The sequence below is a fragment of the Sinocyclocheilus grahami genome, unplaced genomic scaffold, assembly GCF_001515645.1.
Source record: "Sinocyclocheilus grahami isolate Dianchi unplaced genomic scaffold, SAMN03320097.WGS_v1.1 scaffold30.1, whole genome shotgun sequence".
NCBI classification, from domain to species: domain Eukaryota; kingdom Metazoa; phylum Chordata; class Actinopteri; order Cypriniformes; family Cyprinidae; genus Sinocyclocheilus; species Sinocyclocheilus grahami.
In genome coordinates, this window is record NW_015505209.1 from 1,657,452 (window position 1) to 1,673,801 (window position 16,350).

General features: G+C 36.0%; 1 protein-coding gene across 7 annotated transcripts in view; it reads left to right on the top strand.

The window, feature by feature from the left end:
* Positions 1-16,350, top strand: part of mical2b (microtubule associated monooxygenase, calponin and LIM domain containing 2b) — a 64,813-nt gene that overhangs the window by 17,820 nt on the left and 30,643 nt on the right. For all 7 annotated transcript variants that reach the window (XM_016258881.1, XM_016258884.1, XM_016258889.1 and 4 more), the window contains exons 4-13: positions 3,600-3,716; positions 4,700-4,801; positions 8,639-8,794; positions 9,096-9,196; positions 10,215-10,472; positions 10,955-11,070; positions 11,174-11,300; positions 11,378-11,468; positions 15,317-15,464; positions 16,093-16,292. In XM_016258881.1, the coding sequence (XP_016114367.1) occupies positions 3,600-3,716; positions 4,700-4,801; positions 8,639-8,794; positions 9,096-9,196; positions 10,215-10,472; positions 10,955-11,070; positions 11,174-11,300; positions 11,378-11,468; positions 15,317-15,464; positions 16,093-16,292 (1,416 nt within the window). The remainder of the gene's footprint in view (positions 1-3,599; positions 3,717-4,699; positions 4,802-8,638; positions 8,795-9,095; positions 9,197-10,214; positions 10,473-10,954; positions 11,071-11,173; positions 11,301-11,377; positions 11,469-15,316; positions 15,465-16,092; positions 16,293-16,350) is intronic.

A 16,350-nucleotide genomic window follows, 5' to 3' on the forward strand; every position in this document is an offset into this window, starting at 1 on the left:
GCTTCATCACAGCGCGTGCGTACCGCACTGAGATGTCTTGGGCTTAAATGGCTTAAAATTACTTTAATGTTTAAACTGACAAGACTTAAAACATGTGAGAATGAAAAACTTTCTTGAGGAAGCAGCACCGGCCTGATCGTTAAGATAGTTTTGGGGGGCTAAGGTGACAGATAGGGGGGCTGAAACCCACCTAAAAAGGGTTTAGAACCACCCCTGGTATAGCGTGCGTAATTATACTGAAACATAAATATATAACTAGTTTACCTGATTCAATGTGATGGCTGAGCCTGTTACTGAGATAACAACATGCCAATCCGTGGTTGGATTTCCGACACGGCTAACCGTAAATCATCTTACACTGTCAATAAGTGTGACTGATACTCGAGCCAACTCTGCTCTAACTGTCGACTAGCTGTGGGAGTCAGATTGCCCCCTAGTGGATGGCTAAAGATTTGCTAACTCCTATTCATAAATCCTCAAGGGAATGTCTCTGAATTAACTGATGCTAGCGCCCCCCTTGACAGGTGCTGGCGCCCCCCTGGGCATATTCATTGAATCTGATTAGACCGTTAGCATCTCGCTCAAAAATGACCAAAGAGTTTCTATATTTTTCCTATTTAAAACTTGACTCTTCTGTAGTTACATCGTGTACTAAGACTGACGGAAAATGAAAAGTAGAGATTTTCTAGGCCGATATGGCTAGGAACTATACTCTCATTCCGGCGTAATAATCAAGGAACTTTGCTGCTGTACCATGGGTGCAGCAGGCGCAATGATATTACGCAGCGCCTAAGTGTACCTACAGAAGAGTCAAGTTTTAAATAGGAAACATATAGAAACTCTTTGGTCATTTTTGAGCGAGATGCTAACGGTCTAATCCGATTCAATGATCTATGCTAAGCTACAGCTAAAAGTGCTGTTATATTTTGCAACAAAATAGATCCAACTTGTTAGTGAATGAATCTGCAGCTTTGAATGATTTGGAGAGTCAGTACTGATTATTAACCCTTTCATAACTACAACCATTTGCTTCGTTACTGAATGAATGAATGAATGAATGATGCGACGACTTGCTCACTAGACAGTGACTTGCCACCACCTACTGGCGATTTTAGTTTTGAATCTACAAGTATCACTTTGTTTTGCCATTTATTGCTTTATTTATTATATTAATAATACACTTAATGGAATGTCAAGAATATGACATAAAACATGACATACAATTAATAAGGCTAGAAAAACTTTGATTTACAGGTGCATTTTTACTGTTATAGAGGCAATTTAAGGGGGCAAAAATATTGTCCCTTAATGGAAAAGGTGTGACTGCGGTCTAAGTGGGGGAACTCAGAAGAATGTTAGGCTAAATGCCCTAGGGGGTACGCCACTGTCAAAAGTTTGAGAACCACTGGCTTAATTGATTACTGTGTTGATTGCCTGTGGTATATTTTTAATAAAATATAACATTTTGGCTTTTTATATCACTGTCATCTTATATTAAGCCACGTTAAGCACGGTTTTCTATGGGGAAGAAAACACTTATCATGCAATTCAGCTCATATGGGCTCATCTGCTTGCATGTACACAGAATATATTTTTTATAATTTCTATAGCATATTTGGTCTTTTTTTTATCACCATCTTCACTAAGCCACGTTTACTTTATGGGAGGAAAACGCTTCTGTTCTTCTGGGCTTACCTGCTTTCATGTATAATTAATAGGGCTGGGTTTTGACACAAATTTCACGATTCAATTCTCATTCACAGGCTTTCGATTCAATTACAAATTTGATTCAATATCGATTATTTTGGATATATCAGGTACAGTACATGCCAAATTTTACAAACTCATGCAGTAAAATATACATGAAATTCAGTTAGTACTACATTACTATAATATTGAAGGTTAAAATTAATGACGTTTTTACAATAATAAAGTTACAATTACATAATATTTCTACTTCTAAACATTTAAATGGTGGCTGTCATAAAAACTTGATGGATTTATTCAAACAAATTAAACATTGAAGAACAGTAAAAAATATAATGAATATGTTATATGGTGCATATATTAAGCAAAATGCCCCTCTGTACAGTTTATTTTTCTATCTGACTAATGAGTTTATGGTCACCGAATATGTTTTTTTCTGAGGTAAATGTGATGTTACGTGACATTGTTTAGAAGCCATTATATTGACGTCTTTGTGCAGCTGAAACACAGATTGAGCGATTACATGAGACAGGATACAGATTGTAAAGTTGTACTCTTTCTTTTAACTTACCTTCGGATGTTTAGTCATGTTTATTTTGTGCTGAAACTGGTATTAATGTGGAGGAGATGATCAGTTCATGTGCGCCTCGCTCTGCCGCGTCTGTTGAACTGAGGCGCTACAGCGATCTGTCACTCCACATTAAACAGCGCCAAAACGGCATTTAAGTTTTAAATACTGCAATACAATGGACAGAATTTGAAATGTGAGACTTTTTCATATTAAAAGTTCGATTTATTGGATGGGAAGTGCCCTTCAATGTTCCGTCCATTAACTGAAAACAGGCTAGACTAATCGATTCTTGGGATTTAAGAAGCAATAGCAAATGTAAGTGAGGATAGCAAAATAAAGTAAACTATGACAAATTATACCCAAAAATTCTTCATACAGTGGACTACCAGTAAAACTGATACACATTTGGGACCAAAAATTATTCAGACCGAGTCTGGGGAAAAAAATTGAAGTTGAGGTTTGCATGAACCTGGATGACAGCATGCCCAGGAGACTACAGGCTGTCATTAAGGCTAAAGGTTGCCCGACTAAGTATTGATAGTTGTGTAAATACTGTCATACTGTCTGAATAATTTTTGGTTGATTGTAATCCATTACATACCTTTCTATCAAAGTTATCTACCATTATCAAGCTGAATTTGTTCTGACACAGTTAAACTCTAAGTTTTTGTCATATTTTATTACCATGTTCTAAACTATAGTGAATAAACTGTGATAATGTGAGAAATGTTGAAGGTGTCTGAATAAATTTTTTTGACTGTAATGAAGTCAAAATTTATTCATTTGAAAAATGAAGTTAACCAACTAACATTATACATACTCTTTTGGTTTCTGTACCCAATATTTAAAAAAGTTAAAAATGCAATAAAAGTATCGGTACTCTGTATCGGCTAGTACTGGAAAAAGTGGTATCGGTGCATCCCTAGTGCCATCTACTGTCGAAGAGTGAATGTGCGCTTTCATTCAGCATGTCTCCTTTATGCGTGCTTGTTTACATGAGTGCGCAAGCGTCTTTCATGCAGCATTACAGTGGTGTTGTACATTGTGACCAGTTGGTGGGGAAAATATTCTTAATGCATTCAAAAAATCTGAATAATTTGTAATAAATAATTATTCACGGTATTTTGAAGTGCCCATGATAACAATATCGTGCATATTCATTACTGTGATGTATCACATTACCGAATACTGGCACATGTCTAATATCAACATTATTGTAGCAGCCTTGCACCAGCACATCCTCCGTAATAGTACATGACAAAATGAACCGTATAAATGTTGTTTCCTCCTTAGTGGAACTGATGGGGACTTCTATTTTCAGGTATTCGTCAGCTGCAACTCATGCTGTTAAAGATTGCTCTCATTGTTGGGGTTGAGGTGCACGTCAACGTGGAGTTTGCAAAGCTTCTCGAGCCACCTGAGGACCAAGGCACTGATGGTAATTGGCAAATCATCATGACATCTAGCTTTGAGGACTACATTGAACACAGTGTCTCTTAGCTCACATTTACTGTCCACAACACACCCTGACAGACCTGAGACGCGTGGATCACCCAGGCATCATCATCATATAATCCCACACAACTATAAATGTCCAAGACAGCCTGTCACCTGATTTCTTTACACCTCATGTGGTCTGGAAAGGGTTGGATAATCATTACCTTTCATCTTATGTAATTTCTTGGCAGATTTACACACCCTTTTGCCAGTTGCCCTACACGCATATCCCCACGCACACCCAGGACAGTGTGTTTAGGAATGAGATCACAGACAGAAAGAAGCTGTAAACCGGTTTTCAAATTTATCTACTCTGTTTACGCTCTGGGCTATATTTCTTGCAGCCTATTTAACAAAGCTGGTTAGGGAATGCTCATAATTTTCTCTTTAAAAGTGTCATTTTAACACCTACAATGGGCCTAACATTGGTTGAATGTCAGTTTACCCAGGGATTGTTGTAACTTCCTACTTCAAGATCCTAATGGATTTATGGAAGCAAAAGCAGGGCTAAACCAGATCATGAAAACTGACACCTTACCACTATGTACCCTTGACGCACATACACGACTGATACCGTGAAGGTTTGTGTCATTCCTCCACGTCAATGGCACTCACCAGTCTGCATTTTGCAAATGATAAACCCTCAGTTCTGTACTATATATAAAGTCAGGGGTCATTAGGGTCTATAGCGCCTCTCCTGCTATGCATTGCTGATCAAAAGAGCATCGTTGGCCTTACGTCAAATTATACAGACGTCACACATGGATGGAACATGAAGGTTGTGTTTCCAGATACAAGTAAGCTTTTTTCCCTGGTGGCTTCACACACTGAGTTGGCTGTACTTTTAAAGCTGCAGTAAACAAAAGAAAGGCCAAGTTATTTTGTTTTCCTTTGAGCCTCTTTGACCAGGTGTCTGCATTCCAGGGCCTGGATGGAGGGTGGCGGTCCGGCCAGCCGATCACCCCATCTCAGACTATGAGTTTGATGTGATCATTGGAGCAGATGGAAGGAGAAGCACTCTAGATGGTAAGCAAATATTTACGTAGTTTATATAAAACTAAAAATAAAATGTTCCATTTCACCCTACAAAGTTTCTAAATGGCTTAGGTTTGAAATGGAGGCGTTTTTCTGTTTCCATAAATCATTTGAGGTTAATTGTTATGTGTGCATCTTAACTTATCCTCTCGTAAATGAAGGAACTCTGTTTGCAATGAAATGATCATATCTTCTAAACAAACATATCCTTCTAAGGAATCAATATTAATCTTGCCTGAAATATTCCTGGGACTCAACTGGCAGAACCTGATGGTTACAGTCAACGCAAAGGTATTTGCTAAGGCAGCATATATTTGCAAATGATGGCCAATTTCAAGGGTTTTATTCCCAGGGTATTTGCTATATATCATTATGTATATCCTGACTATGAGTTTGATGTGATCATTGGAGCAGATGGAAGGAGAAGCACTCTAGATGGTAAGCAAATATTTACGTAGTTTATATAAAACTAAAAAGTTCCATTTCACCCTACAAAGTTTCTAAATGGCTTAGGTTTGAAATGGAGGCGTTTTTCTGTTTCCATAAATCATTTGAGGTTAATTATGTTATGTGTGCATCTTAACTTATCCTCTCGTAAATGAAGGAACTCTGTTTGCAATGAAATGATCATATCTTCTAAACAAACATATCCTTCTAAGGAATCAATATTAATCTTGCCTGAAATATTCCTGGAACTCAACTGGCAGAACCTGATGGTTACAGTCAACGCAAAGGTATTTGCTAAGGCAGCATATATTTGCAAATGATGGCCAATTTCAAGGGTTTTATTCCCAGGGTATTTGCTATATATCATTATGTATATCCTATATATATATATTAGTGCTGTCAAAATTGGCGCGTTAACTAGGGCTGTGAATCTTTGGGTAGACAGCTAATCGATTCGATTCACAATTCATAGGTTTTCGATTCGATTCAAGAACGATTTTTGCAAATTCAGAATAATTCAATTCGATTTACAATTCGATTCGATTAACGATTCAATTTTGCATTCTTTAAGTGCATTCAAAGGATTATTTAAATGCTTCCCCTAAATTCTTTAAATGCTTAGTCAAGGGGGCAAATTACACCGCAGCCTTTATGGTTAGAGAACCATAGGTTAGAGGGAAAAAAGCACTTTTGTCAATTGTTAGATGTTAGTTAAATGATGCTATGGCATGACAAAAAATGTGTCGGTGTGATGAACGGAGCGTGAGCGCAATCTTGTAACCGTCACAGGCGGTAAATAGTGCAGCGCGTGAAGGAGAGATGCGAGAGCACGAACACTGTTCAAGGTCTCCATTCATTCGTGGTTGTAGTAATTTAATGTGTATATATTTTGAAAGCATTTAATCGCTATTGAAATTGCGATTCATGCAATTCTTAGCGTTTTAAATCTATTACTGTCCGAAATCGACGATTCACAATTCAAAAATCCATGTTTCAAGATCGATGCATTGCATCGTCAGGGTTTGTAATCGATGCATTGAGAAAACGAATGAATTGTTACACCCCTAGTGTTAACGCATGCGCTTAATCTTTCCGGTTTAACAGCATTAAAAATATTTAAAGGGTTAGTTCACCCAAAAATGAAAATTAGCCTGTGTTTTACTCGCCCTCGAGGCATCCTAGTTGTATATGACTTTCTTCTTTCAGACGAATCCAATCAGAGTTATATTAAAAATTGTCCTGGCTATTCCAAGCGTTATCATTGCGGTGGGTGTTTCTGTTGAACAGTCCACAAGACATCAAATAAAGCATGCGCATCCATAATAAAACGTGCCTCACATGGCTCCCCGGGGTGAATAAAGGCCTCCTGTAGCGAATCCATGGGTTTTTGTAAGAAAAATATCCATATTTCAAATGTAATAAGCACTTTACTCTCACTTTATCTAACTGTGATATGCGGAAGGCGTTCCAGCGGATGACATAGGACGTCGGCATTGCGTGATTAGTGACAAACGTGAAGAGAGAACAAAACAAAACGCCGGTCACAAATTAGAAGTACAAACCGAGTATTTGTAAAGAAAAATGTCGGAGGATTTAGATATAAGCCAAGAGGAGACTGGTTTTCCTTTGCTAAATTAAGGAAACTTTGCTTCTTTTGCTCCTGTTAACAAACTTGCGAGACTAGCATTTCTCAGATGCGCGCGTGACACATTTATCCTCTGTCATCTGCCGGAATGCTTCCGCATATGAAACACCCACCCACTGCAATGATAACGCTTGGAATAGCCAGGACCATTTTTAATATAACTCAGATTGTATTCGTCTGAAAGAAGAAAGTCGTATACACCTAGGATGCCTCGAGGGCAAGTAAAACAGACAAATTTTCAGATCTGCGCCACGTTCAGCAGCAGCTCTTAAAGTAATAGCAGCCAAATAACCAGCTGCTGTGGTGTCTGTTGATCAAAGAACAAAAGAAAAAAAAAAAAGAGGAAATCAATAACTTTTGAAGCTTTAAGGATTCATCTATATTTAATTTAGAATTTAGTGTTTGATAACTTCAGTTTCTATAATTATTTATTATAATAGGTTTGTGTGAAGATTGTTTTAAGTTCACTTAAATTAGAAGTTGTTGTTTTTTAAAGTCTATTAAATGTTAAAATTGATACCTCTCAATTATACTGTAATGTTAAATGGTTATATCAGTGGTTAAACTATTATGAAAAAAAAATCGAATTCAATTAAGAAAAAATATTTAATAGAGACACCCGTAGTATTGGTATCAGTGATGCTCGCCTTCAGTCATAAAGATGCCACTAAACAAATATTTAAAAATAATACTGTCATTGTTGTTTCTACATTAATTTGAAGATTGCATGTGAAATTATTGCAATATAAAAGTATATTTAAAAACTTGGTAATGTTAGGTGGGATGTTATGGTATATTTTTGGGTTTTGTTTGCCAGACATCATATGGTGGACCAAACTAACATCTTGGAACACTATATCAGAAAAAAATACATTGTGCAAATGTCTTCGTGAATGGCACATATTTAGCACTTTCAGACTGTAATCTTTACATCTTATGAGATTTGGCTCTCTCAAGCATAATAAACCTGCTAAAAGGCTTTAACATGTTCACTCAGTCAAGAAAATTGCCCCAGTGACTCCAATTTCCAAAAACTCTCTGTCCTACATTCAGTCTCCCATTCCTTGAGAAACATGGGTCAATTCTTTGTGTTTGACAGGAAGTTGGTTAACTCACTACAGAAGGGGTGGAGCGGGACTCCTTTCATTGCTTCCTGCTGACACAGTTAGTGGAGTTCACAGACACTGAGCAGAAAGGCAGATCCTAGATCAGACTTGAATCGGCTCTCCAAGTTCGAACAAGAAATCTTTGAACCATGCTGTGCTAAGTTACACCCAGGCTTGACACGTGAATTGTTATTATGTGGGATAGTGGTAGTAAACAAACACTTGGTGTATAAGTTCTACCATGAAAAGAAAATATATTATGTTGCTTTTTTAACACAGAAAGGTGCAAAGACTGTATTGTGTAATTTGTTGTTATGAAAATGCTTTTGTTTTGCACAGGTCAGCGTGACCTGAAAGGTCTTGCACTTTTATTTTTGCAAATATATGCTGCCTTGGCAATTACCATATCTATTGATAAAAAAACCAAAAAAACCTGTTGACTGTTTTAAAGCACCTTGCGTCTTATCTTATACATATCCGTAAAAAAATGTATACAATTATTTGTTTATTTTAAAGATTTAAATTTGAACTTGGAACAAACGTGAGCAATAATAATAGTGATGTTTCAGTTAGCAATCAACACTAAATGAAAACCATGAATGCAAAGCATTATGTTGTTCTCTACTCCAGGCTTTAAGAGAAAGGAGTTCAGAGGGAAACTAGCCATCGCCATCACTGCAAACTTTGTCAATCGCAACACGACAGCTGAGGCCAAAGTGGAGGAGATCAGCGGAGTGGCCTTCATCTTCAATCAGAAGTTCTTCTTGGAGCTCAAGGAGGAGACAGGTGTGGTGAAGCGAAGCTCCTGCATGACCGAAACAAAATCTGTGTTCTTTAAAAACTTAATCCTTAATGTTTCTAAAATACAAATCACATGATACAAATCCGAACACATTATTCGCATCAGTGTGTAATGGTGTCACTCCTTAAAGTGAGCAAAACTGCATTGTAATCTTCTTCTGAGGCAGATGCCATTTTTAATATGCCCTCATCAAAGTTAATAATAGAGCTTAATTCATCGTACACAATACCAGCAACAAAACAGTCACACAATCATGCTAATGGACCTCATTTATCTTTTGTACAGGCATTGATTTGGAAAACATTGTTTATTACAAGGACAACACACACTACTTTGTCATGACTGCAAAGAAACAGAGCTTGCTGGACAAGGGTGTGATCATCAATGTGAGTAAATATTTGAATAATATTAAATAATTTTATAGATTGTATATTCATTTGTAAAGCATGTACACATCATGGTAGTATTTGTTATGCTGTTTAGTGTTATTTAATTTTTAGTTAAGTTTTATTTATTTATTTTTAATTTGACTTCTTTTAGCAGCAAGGTTAGGATTAGAGTTGGTCTTTAATAACTATTACAAGCTTAATCTGTAAACAATATCAATCAATGGTCCACACCATTATGTAAAAACAAGCATTTGTGTCCTATGGGGAATATTAGTCATCCTATGATTACAAAGTACATTACAAAGTATTTTGCTCTCTGAATGCATTAGAGAGAACTTTCACGTTTATTGTGAAAAGAAACTCTATCAGGAAGCCTTGTGTTGGCGTCTCTGCCAGACATGGAGTATGATACAGGATATTACAGCACGGCAGCTGAGTGATTGAAGCTCTTTGAGTGTTTGGAGTTTGTCTGGAGTTTTAAACTCGCATTCTCTTGGACAGCGGCCCCAGTACTCACAGTGGAGACTGTAAAAACCTGGCTCATCACTCCAACATAATACTGATTATGATGATGCTGCTGCTGTGCAATCCACTTAACTTTAAGCTACTTGTTGCATTCAAATTTGCCCTATTGTTTTGACATGAATTGATAGGATTGTTTGTGATTACTTAACATCCTGCACGTGCACCTAAAACTGATCTCCGTTATCACAGTGGTCCTAAAATATATTTAGATGTATTGCATAAAAAATGTTATAAAATAAATAAAAGAATTCAAATAAAATAAAATAAAAATAAAACAATAAAGAAATCAAACAAAATGCAATAATAAAAAATGTAATTCAATAAAAACTTTAAATAAAAATATAAAATAATAATAAATGTAAATTAAAATCTAAAATAATTAAAAAATATAAAAATGAAATATCAAAAATATATATTTTATTTATTTTGGTCATAATATTTCATTTAAAAGTATGTTTCCTTATATTTTTTTGTATGTTTCCTTATGCAGGACTATATTGAGACTGAACGGCTGTTGGCGAGCGATAACGTATACCAAGAGGCTTTGCTCTCTTACGCCCGTGAGGCTGCAGATTTTGGCACAAACTACCAGCTTCCTTCTTTGGATTACGCCATCAACCACTACGGCCAGCCAGATGTAGCCATGTTTGACTTCACCTGCATGTACGCCTCAGAGAACGCCGCGCTGGTGAGGGAAAAGAGCGGCCATCAGCTGCTGGTGGCACTGGTTGGAGATAGTCTGCTGGAGGTAGGTGTCATCATATGCCATATATAGTTACATTTTTAATTTTATCAGTTTTTCTAATTTAATTAGAATAAATAAATATAGCTGAATGAATTATGTATTGTATGTTATCATAATAATTAGAGTAAAGCATTAACATAAATGTTAGGATATCTTTATCCCCCTTTTGCCTTAGTAACAGCAACTCTTAAGCTGCATAAAACGTAAATAATTATTCATTATAAATGTTAACTTGTACTTTATTTTTTTAAATTTTTTTTTAAGTTTGAACATTCCAAAATTTCCTTTTTTTTTTTTTTTTATCTTTTGATTTTTTTTTTGGACACTTTGACCCTACAGTATGTCTGAAATTAAACCGGAAAAGATAGTTTACTTTAAGTTTAAATATTCCTGATTATTTCAACATGCCACTGGACTGTACAGTGTTTTGTTTAGAGTAGCCTGTAAACATGCAATGTTTTTCTCTCTGTCTCATTGGTCTCCAGCCTTTCTGGCCCATGGGTACAGGGTGTGCTCGAGGGTTTCTGGCTGCCTTTGACACAGCATGGATGATAAAGGGTTGGGCTCAGGGCAAAGGGCCCCTTGATCTTCTGTCAGAGAGGTGCGAACACACTCCATCAACCAATGAACACATTTTGTCATGTTTTTTTAATCATTTAATATGTTTGTCTTGACCCAATGTCCTTTTTGTTTGTTTATCATAGGGAAAGCATCTACAGGCTGCTGCCTCAGACGACTGCAGAAAACATCTCAAAAAACTTTGAGCAGTACACCATAGACCCAGCCACACGTTACCCCAACCTCAACTCCACCTGCGTACGACCACATCAGGTGAGACACAATCATCACCATATATAGATCTATATGCATCTGTCTTCCTCCTCTAAATGCTAAACTTCCTGTCTCAGGTGCGGCATCTGTACATTAACGGCGAGCAGGACTTGAGTTCTCTGGAGCGCAGTGGACCCACAGGCAGATCTGTAAACATCTCCAGACGAGGTAGATTCAGAATTGTGTGTCTTACAAGATGGCAGCAAATTTGACTGGCTGATTCTCTTTTGTCGAAACAGTCCTTTTAGGGACTGCAACCACAAGAATCAATGCAAATTCAAGTAATCCCTGCATTTATATATATGCATGTATGTATGTGTATATATATTTACTCTGCCGTTCAAAAGTTTGGAATCAGTAAGATTTTTTTGTGTGTTTTTGAATGGAGTGTCCTGTGCTCATCAAGGCAGTATTAATTTGATTTTAAAAAAATACAGAAAAAACTGTAATATTGTGAAATTATTTCAATTTCTAATATTGGTTTCATATTTTAATATACTTTAAAATATAATTTATTTCTGTGATCAAAGCTGAATTTTCAGCGTCATTACTCCAGTCTTTAGTGTCACATGATCCTTCAGAAATCCTTCAAGATTTCCATTTTGAATAAATGCTTTTTATTTTTTTTTTTTCATTTTGTTTAAAAAAAAATTATTTTAAAACGGGTCTATTATACAATGAATTATAGGCCTATGATTAAAATATTAACACTTCAGTCATCAATAAAATTCATTGAAATAAAAAGCTTTTATTTCAAGCACCGAATTTCAAAAACAACCTGTTTAACACGAAATGTTTCTTCTAATTTTTTTTCACTGTAATATTAGAAATATTAAGGGAATAAATGAAAACAGTTAGCTATATCCTACCGTTATCAGCATATGTTGAAGTAGATTCGTCTCTCGACGTCTCTGAGAGAATATGCGGCATCAGATGCCGAAAGCTCTATCATTACTCCGTCATTCTGTTTTTACTTTCACTTTCTGCAGTGAATTTAATTGACTGAGATTTAGATATTCACCGGCATAACTCTTGCGCAAAGTTTACACGTTGTTTGTGTGATATCCATTGGCTCGCCTTCATGGTTTAAAACGGACTGCATTTTTAATATTTAAGTATTTCCAACATTGCGACGTAACCAATTACCCCCAAACTGAACCGTGACACCACTGTGTCGTATCGAACCGAACCGTGAATTTTGTGAACCATTACACCACTAGTATATAGGGATGCACGATATATCGGCCACCATATCGGTATCGGCCCATATCGGCTCATTTTTTCTGTTATCGGTATCGGCCTGATAAGAAAATTTGGCCGATATCTTAAAGCCGATAAATAATGCATTATTTCCTTCAGAGACACTTCAGATGCGCGCTGTTCGTTTGCAGCCTTTTGTGCAATTGTACATTGTAATATTGTGTTTATTTGATGTATATCTGATTTATCTCATATAGAATGCGTTTGGTTAAGTTAAAAGAGCACTTCAGTTTACCGGTGATCATAGGACTGCAACCACAAGAATCAATGCAAATTCAAGTAATCCCTGCATTTGGTTTGCAACAACTTGCAATTTTGTCTTATTTCTGCATTTCCACTTAAAATTGATGGAAAAAGAGAGCAATATCAGGTAATGATTCCCCTTGATCGTGCTACTGTTGACACAAAAGCTCTTTCTAAAACTTAATATTGAAAATTGAGCTTGTTTCATAATTACAATATAGGGTTAGTGTCATATTTCACTCAACCCAACTCTTAAAATCTCATTGTTTCATTTTTATATAATTGGAAAATAGGGTGTAGTGATGCCACAAGATCCATATTTGTTTTATACTGGCTCACCTGGATGTGGCCTCACCTGAACAATAATTCCCACACCCTCTACTCAATCAAAAGGGTTATGTTACATGACGGAAAGGGTCAACAAAAGCGTGTGTGGACTTGTAGTGAATCTTATCACTCACACTATATACAGTATAGTATATGTGTATGTATGTGTGTGTGTATATATATATATATATATATATATATATATATATATGCATGCATGCATGTATGTATGTATGTGTATATATATTTACTCTGCCGTTCAAAAGTTTGGAATCAGTAAGATTTTTTTGTGTGTTTTTGAATGGAGTGTCCTGTGCTCATCAAGGCAGTATTAATTTGATTTTAAAAAAATACAGAAAAAACTGTAATATTGTGAAATTATTTCAATTTCTAATATTGGTTTCATATTTTAATATACTTTAAAATATAATTTATTTCTGTGATCAAAGCTGAATTTTCAGCGTCATTACTCCAGTCTTTAGTGTCACATGATCCTTCAGAAATCCTTCAAGATTTCCATTTTGAATAAATGCTTTTTATTTTTTTTTTTTCATTTTGTTTAAAAAAAAATTATTTTAAAACGGGTCTATTATACAATGAATTATAGGCCTATGATTAAAATATTAACACTTCAGTCATCAATAAAATTCAATGAAATAAAAAGCTTTTATTTCAAGCACCGAATTTCAAAAACAACCTGTTTAACACGAAATGTTTCTTCTAATTTTTTTTCACTGTAATATTAGAAATATTAAGGGAATAAATGAAAACAGTTGGCTATATCCTACCGTTATCAGCATATGTTGAAGTAGATTCGTCTCTCGACGTCTCTGAGAGAATATGCGGCATCAGATGCCGAAAGCTGTATCATTACTCCGTCATTCTGTTTTTACTTTCACTTTCTGCAGTGAATTTAATTGACTGAGATTTAGATATTCACCGGCATAACTCTTACGCAAAGTTTACACGTTGTTTGTGTGATATCCATTGGCTCGCCTTCATGGTTTAAAACGGACTGTATTTTTAAGTATTTCCAACATTGCGACGTAACCAATTACCCCCAAACCGAACCGTGACACCACTGTATCGTATCGAACCGAACCGTGAATTTTGTGAACCATTACACCACTAGTATATATATATTAGTGCTGTCAAATGATTAATCGCATCCAAAATAAAAGTTTTTGTTTACATAATGTGTTTTTTTACTTTTTTGGTAGAAGTCTCTTCTGTTCACCAAGGCTGCATGTATTTGATACATTAAAAACAATAATATTATGAAATATTACAATTTAAAATAACCGTTTTCTGTTGTAATTGATATATATTTTATATAAATTTATATATATATATTTTTTTTAAACCGTTGTGCTGCCTAACATTTTTGTGGAAACTGTCCTACTTTTTCAGGATTCTTTGATGAATAGAAAGTTTAAAAAACTATATTTATTTGAAATAGAAATGTTTTGTAACATTATACATAGGGCTGCATGATTATAACAAATCATAATTGTCGATTATTCCCTTGAAATAACGAGGTACATATTACAATTATCTTAATTTACATTGAATGATGTTCAATTGTTTGAAGCAAATGCATGCCATATTTTTAGATGAAAATAAACAAGCTGAAAACACTAACTGGAAAAACTTGTATTGCTTTTCTATAGTATTAAGCCTCAAATGTCAACCATACATTGGATTGGTTTCTTCTTTAAAATAAAAAAGTAAAAATATGCATGGTATTACAAGGTTAAACTAAAACTAAAATTAAAACTATGGAAAAATCTCTGAGATAACCTGTAGAAAGAAAAATATCACGCCTTAAGCATGCAGAATAACATAAGTGGACTTAACGATTAATTGCTGCTTTGAACGATTACGTAACTGTGGCATCTGTAATTGTAATCGCGATTCAAAATTTGATCAATGTTTACGGTCACTTTTTTAAATTTTATTTTTTAAATAAACTTAATGTGTCTTTGCAGAATTAAGGTAATAAATCTTACTGACCCAAACTTTTGAACAGTAGTGTATGTCACTGGCAGGTATTATAAAGAGCTGGCTAATTTGTCATCATTCCAAATTGTATCTGTCTCTGAATACATGTATATTGGATTCCAAGTTTCAATCGCTTAAAAATGATTCACTGTAAAGCTCCTAATGATGGTGGGTATTGATTTCAGAGTCAGAGGTGCGTCCCAGCCGGCTGCTGCTGTGGTGTCAGAAGCAGACCCAGGGCTACAGAGGAGTGGATGTGAGCGACCTTACAAGCTCCTGGAGGAGCGGCTTGGCTCTGTGCGCCCTCATTCACTGCCAGCGGCCGGACCTCATGTGAGCGAGGCATAACACACAAACTGGCTATCATTCAGTCCCATGATCACACCCTCATACGGTTTGACAAATGCTCCATTATTTGGCAGCTCTTTGATCTCACACACGTGACGGTACCTCCTTCCCTAAGCCATCAAAACAAGTTGTTTGCTTGTACTAAAGAACAATAGCTTTGATATTTCAACTTTGCTTCCCCTGCAGCTTAGTGAAAGTAGTTCAGTTCACTTCAATAAGGTGAATATATCAAAAGGGACCAATAGGGAAGTGAAACATTTAATTGACCAAAAGAAAGAGGAAGAAAAACATGCAGAGGTTGCATCATGATTTACATCAGCAATTACATCATAATTTTCACATTTTCTGTCATAAATCTTGCCGTTCCTTCTGGATGTGAAAGAAAATGTGTCAGCGAGATGCGATTCATCATAAATCAGCTTGTCCAATCATCACGCCGTTCTGTGAGAGGGTTTTCGACAAATATTATGCATCACCAAGGATACAGATTGCGCGAACACAGGTTCTCAGTGCAATGGAATGGCATTCAGACCTGATAAGGTTTTTTCCCTGTTTTCTCTCATGTGATCTGCTTATGTATCTCACTTCTGTCGTTTCTTCTTGATCTGTCCAGTGATTTTGACTCTCTGAACGAGGCAGACTGCGCTAAAAACAACCAGTTGGCGTTTGACATGGCAGAGCGGGAGTTTGGCATCCAGCCGGTCACCACAGGAAAGGAAATGAATGCAGAACGTGGGCCAGACAAGCTCATTATGGTGCTCTACCTCTCTAAATTTTATGAGATGTTCCGCAACTCACCTCAATCCGTCGCAGGTAGAGCTTTCCATACTGTAGAACCTCAATAAAAACCCAAATGAAGTGTGAAAGTCTA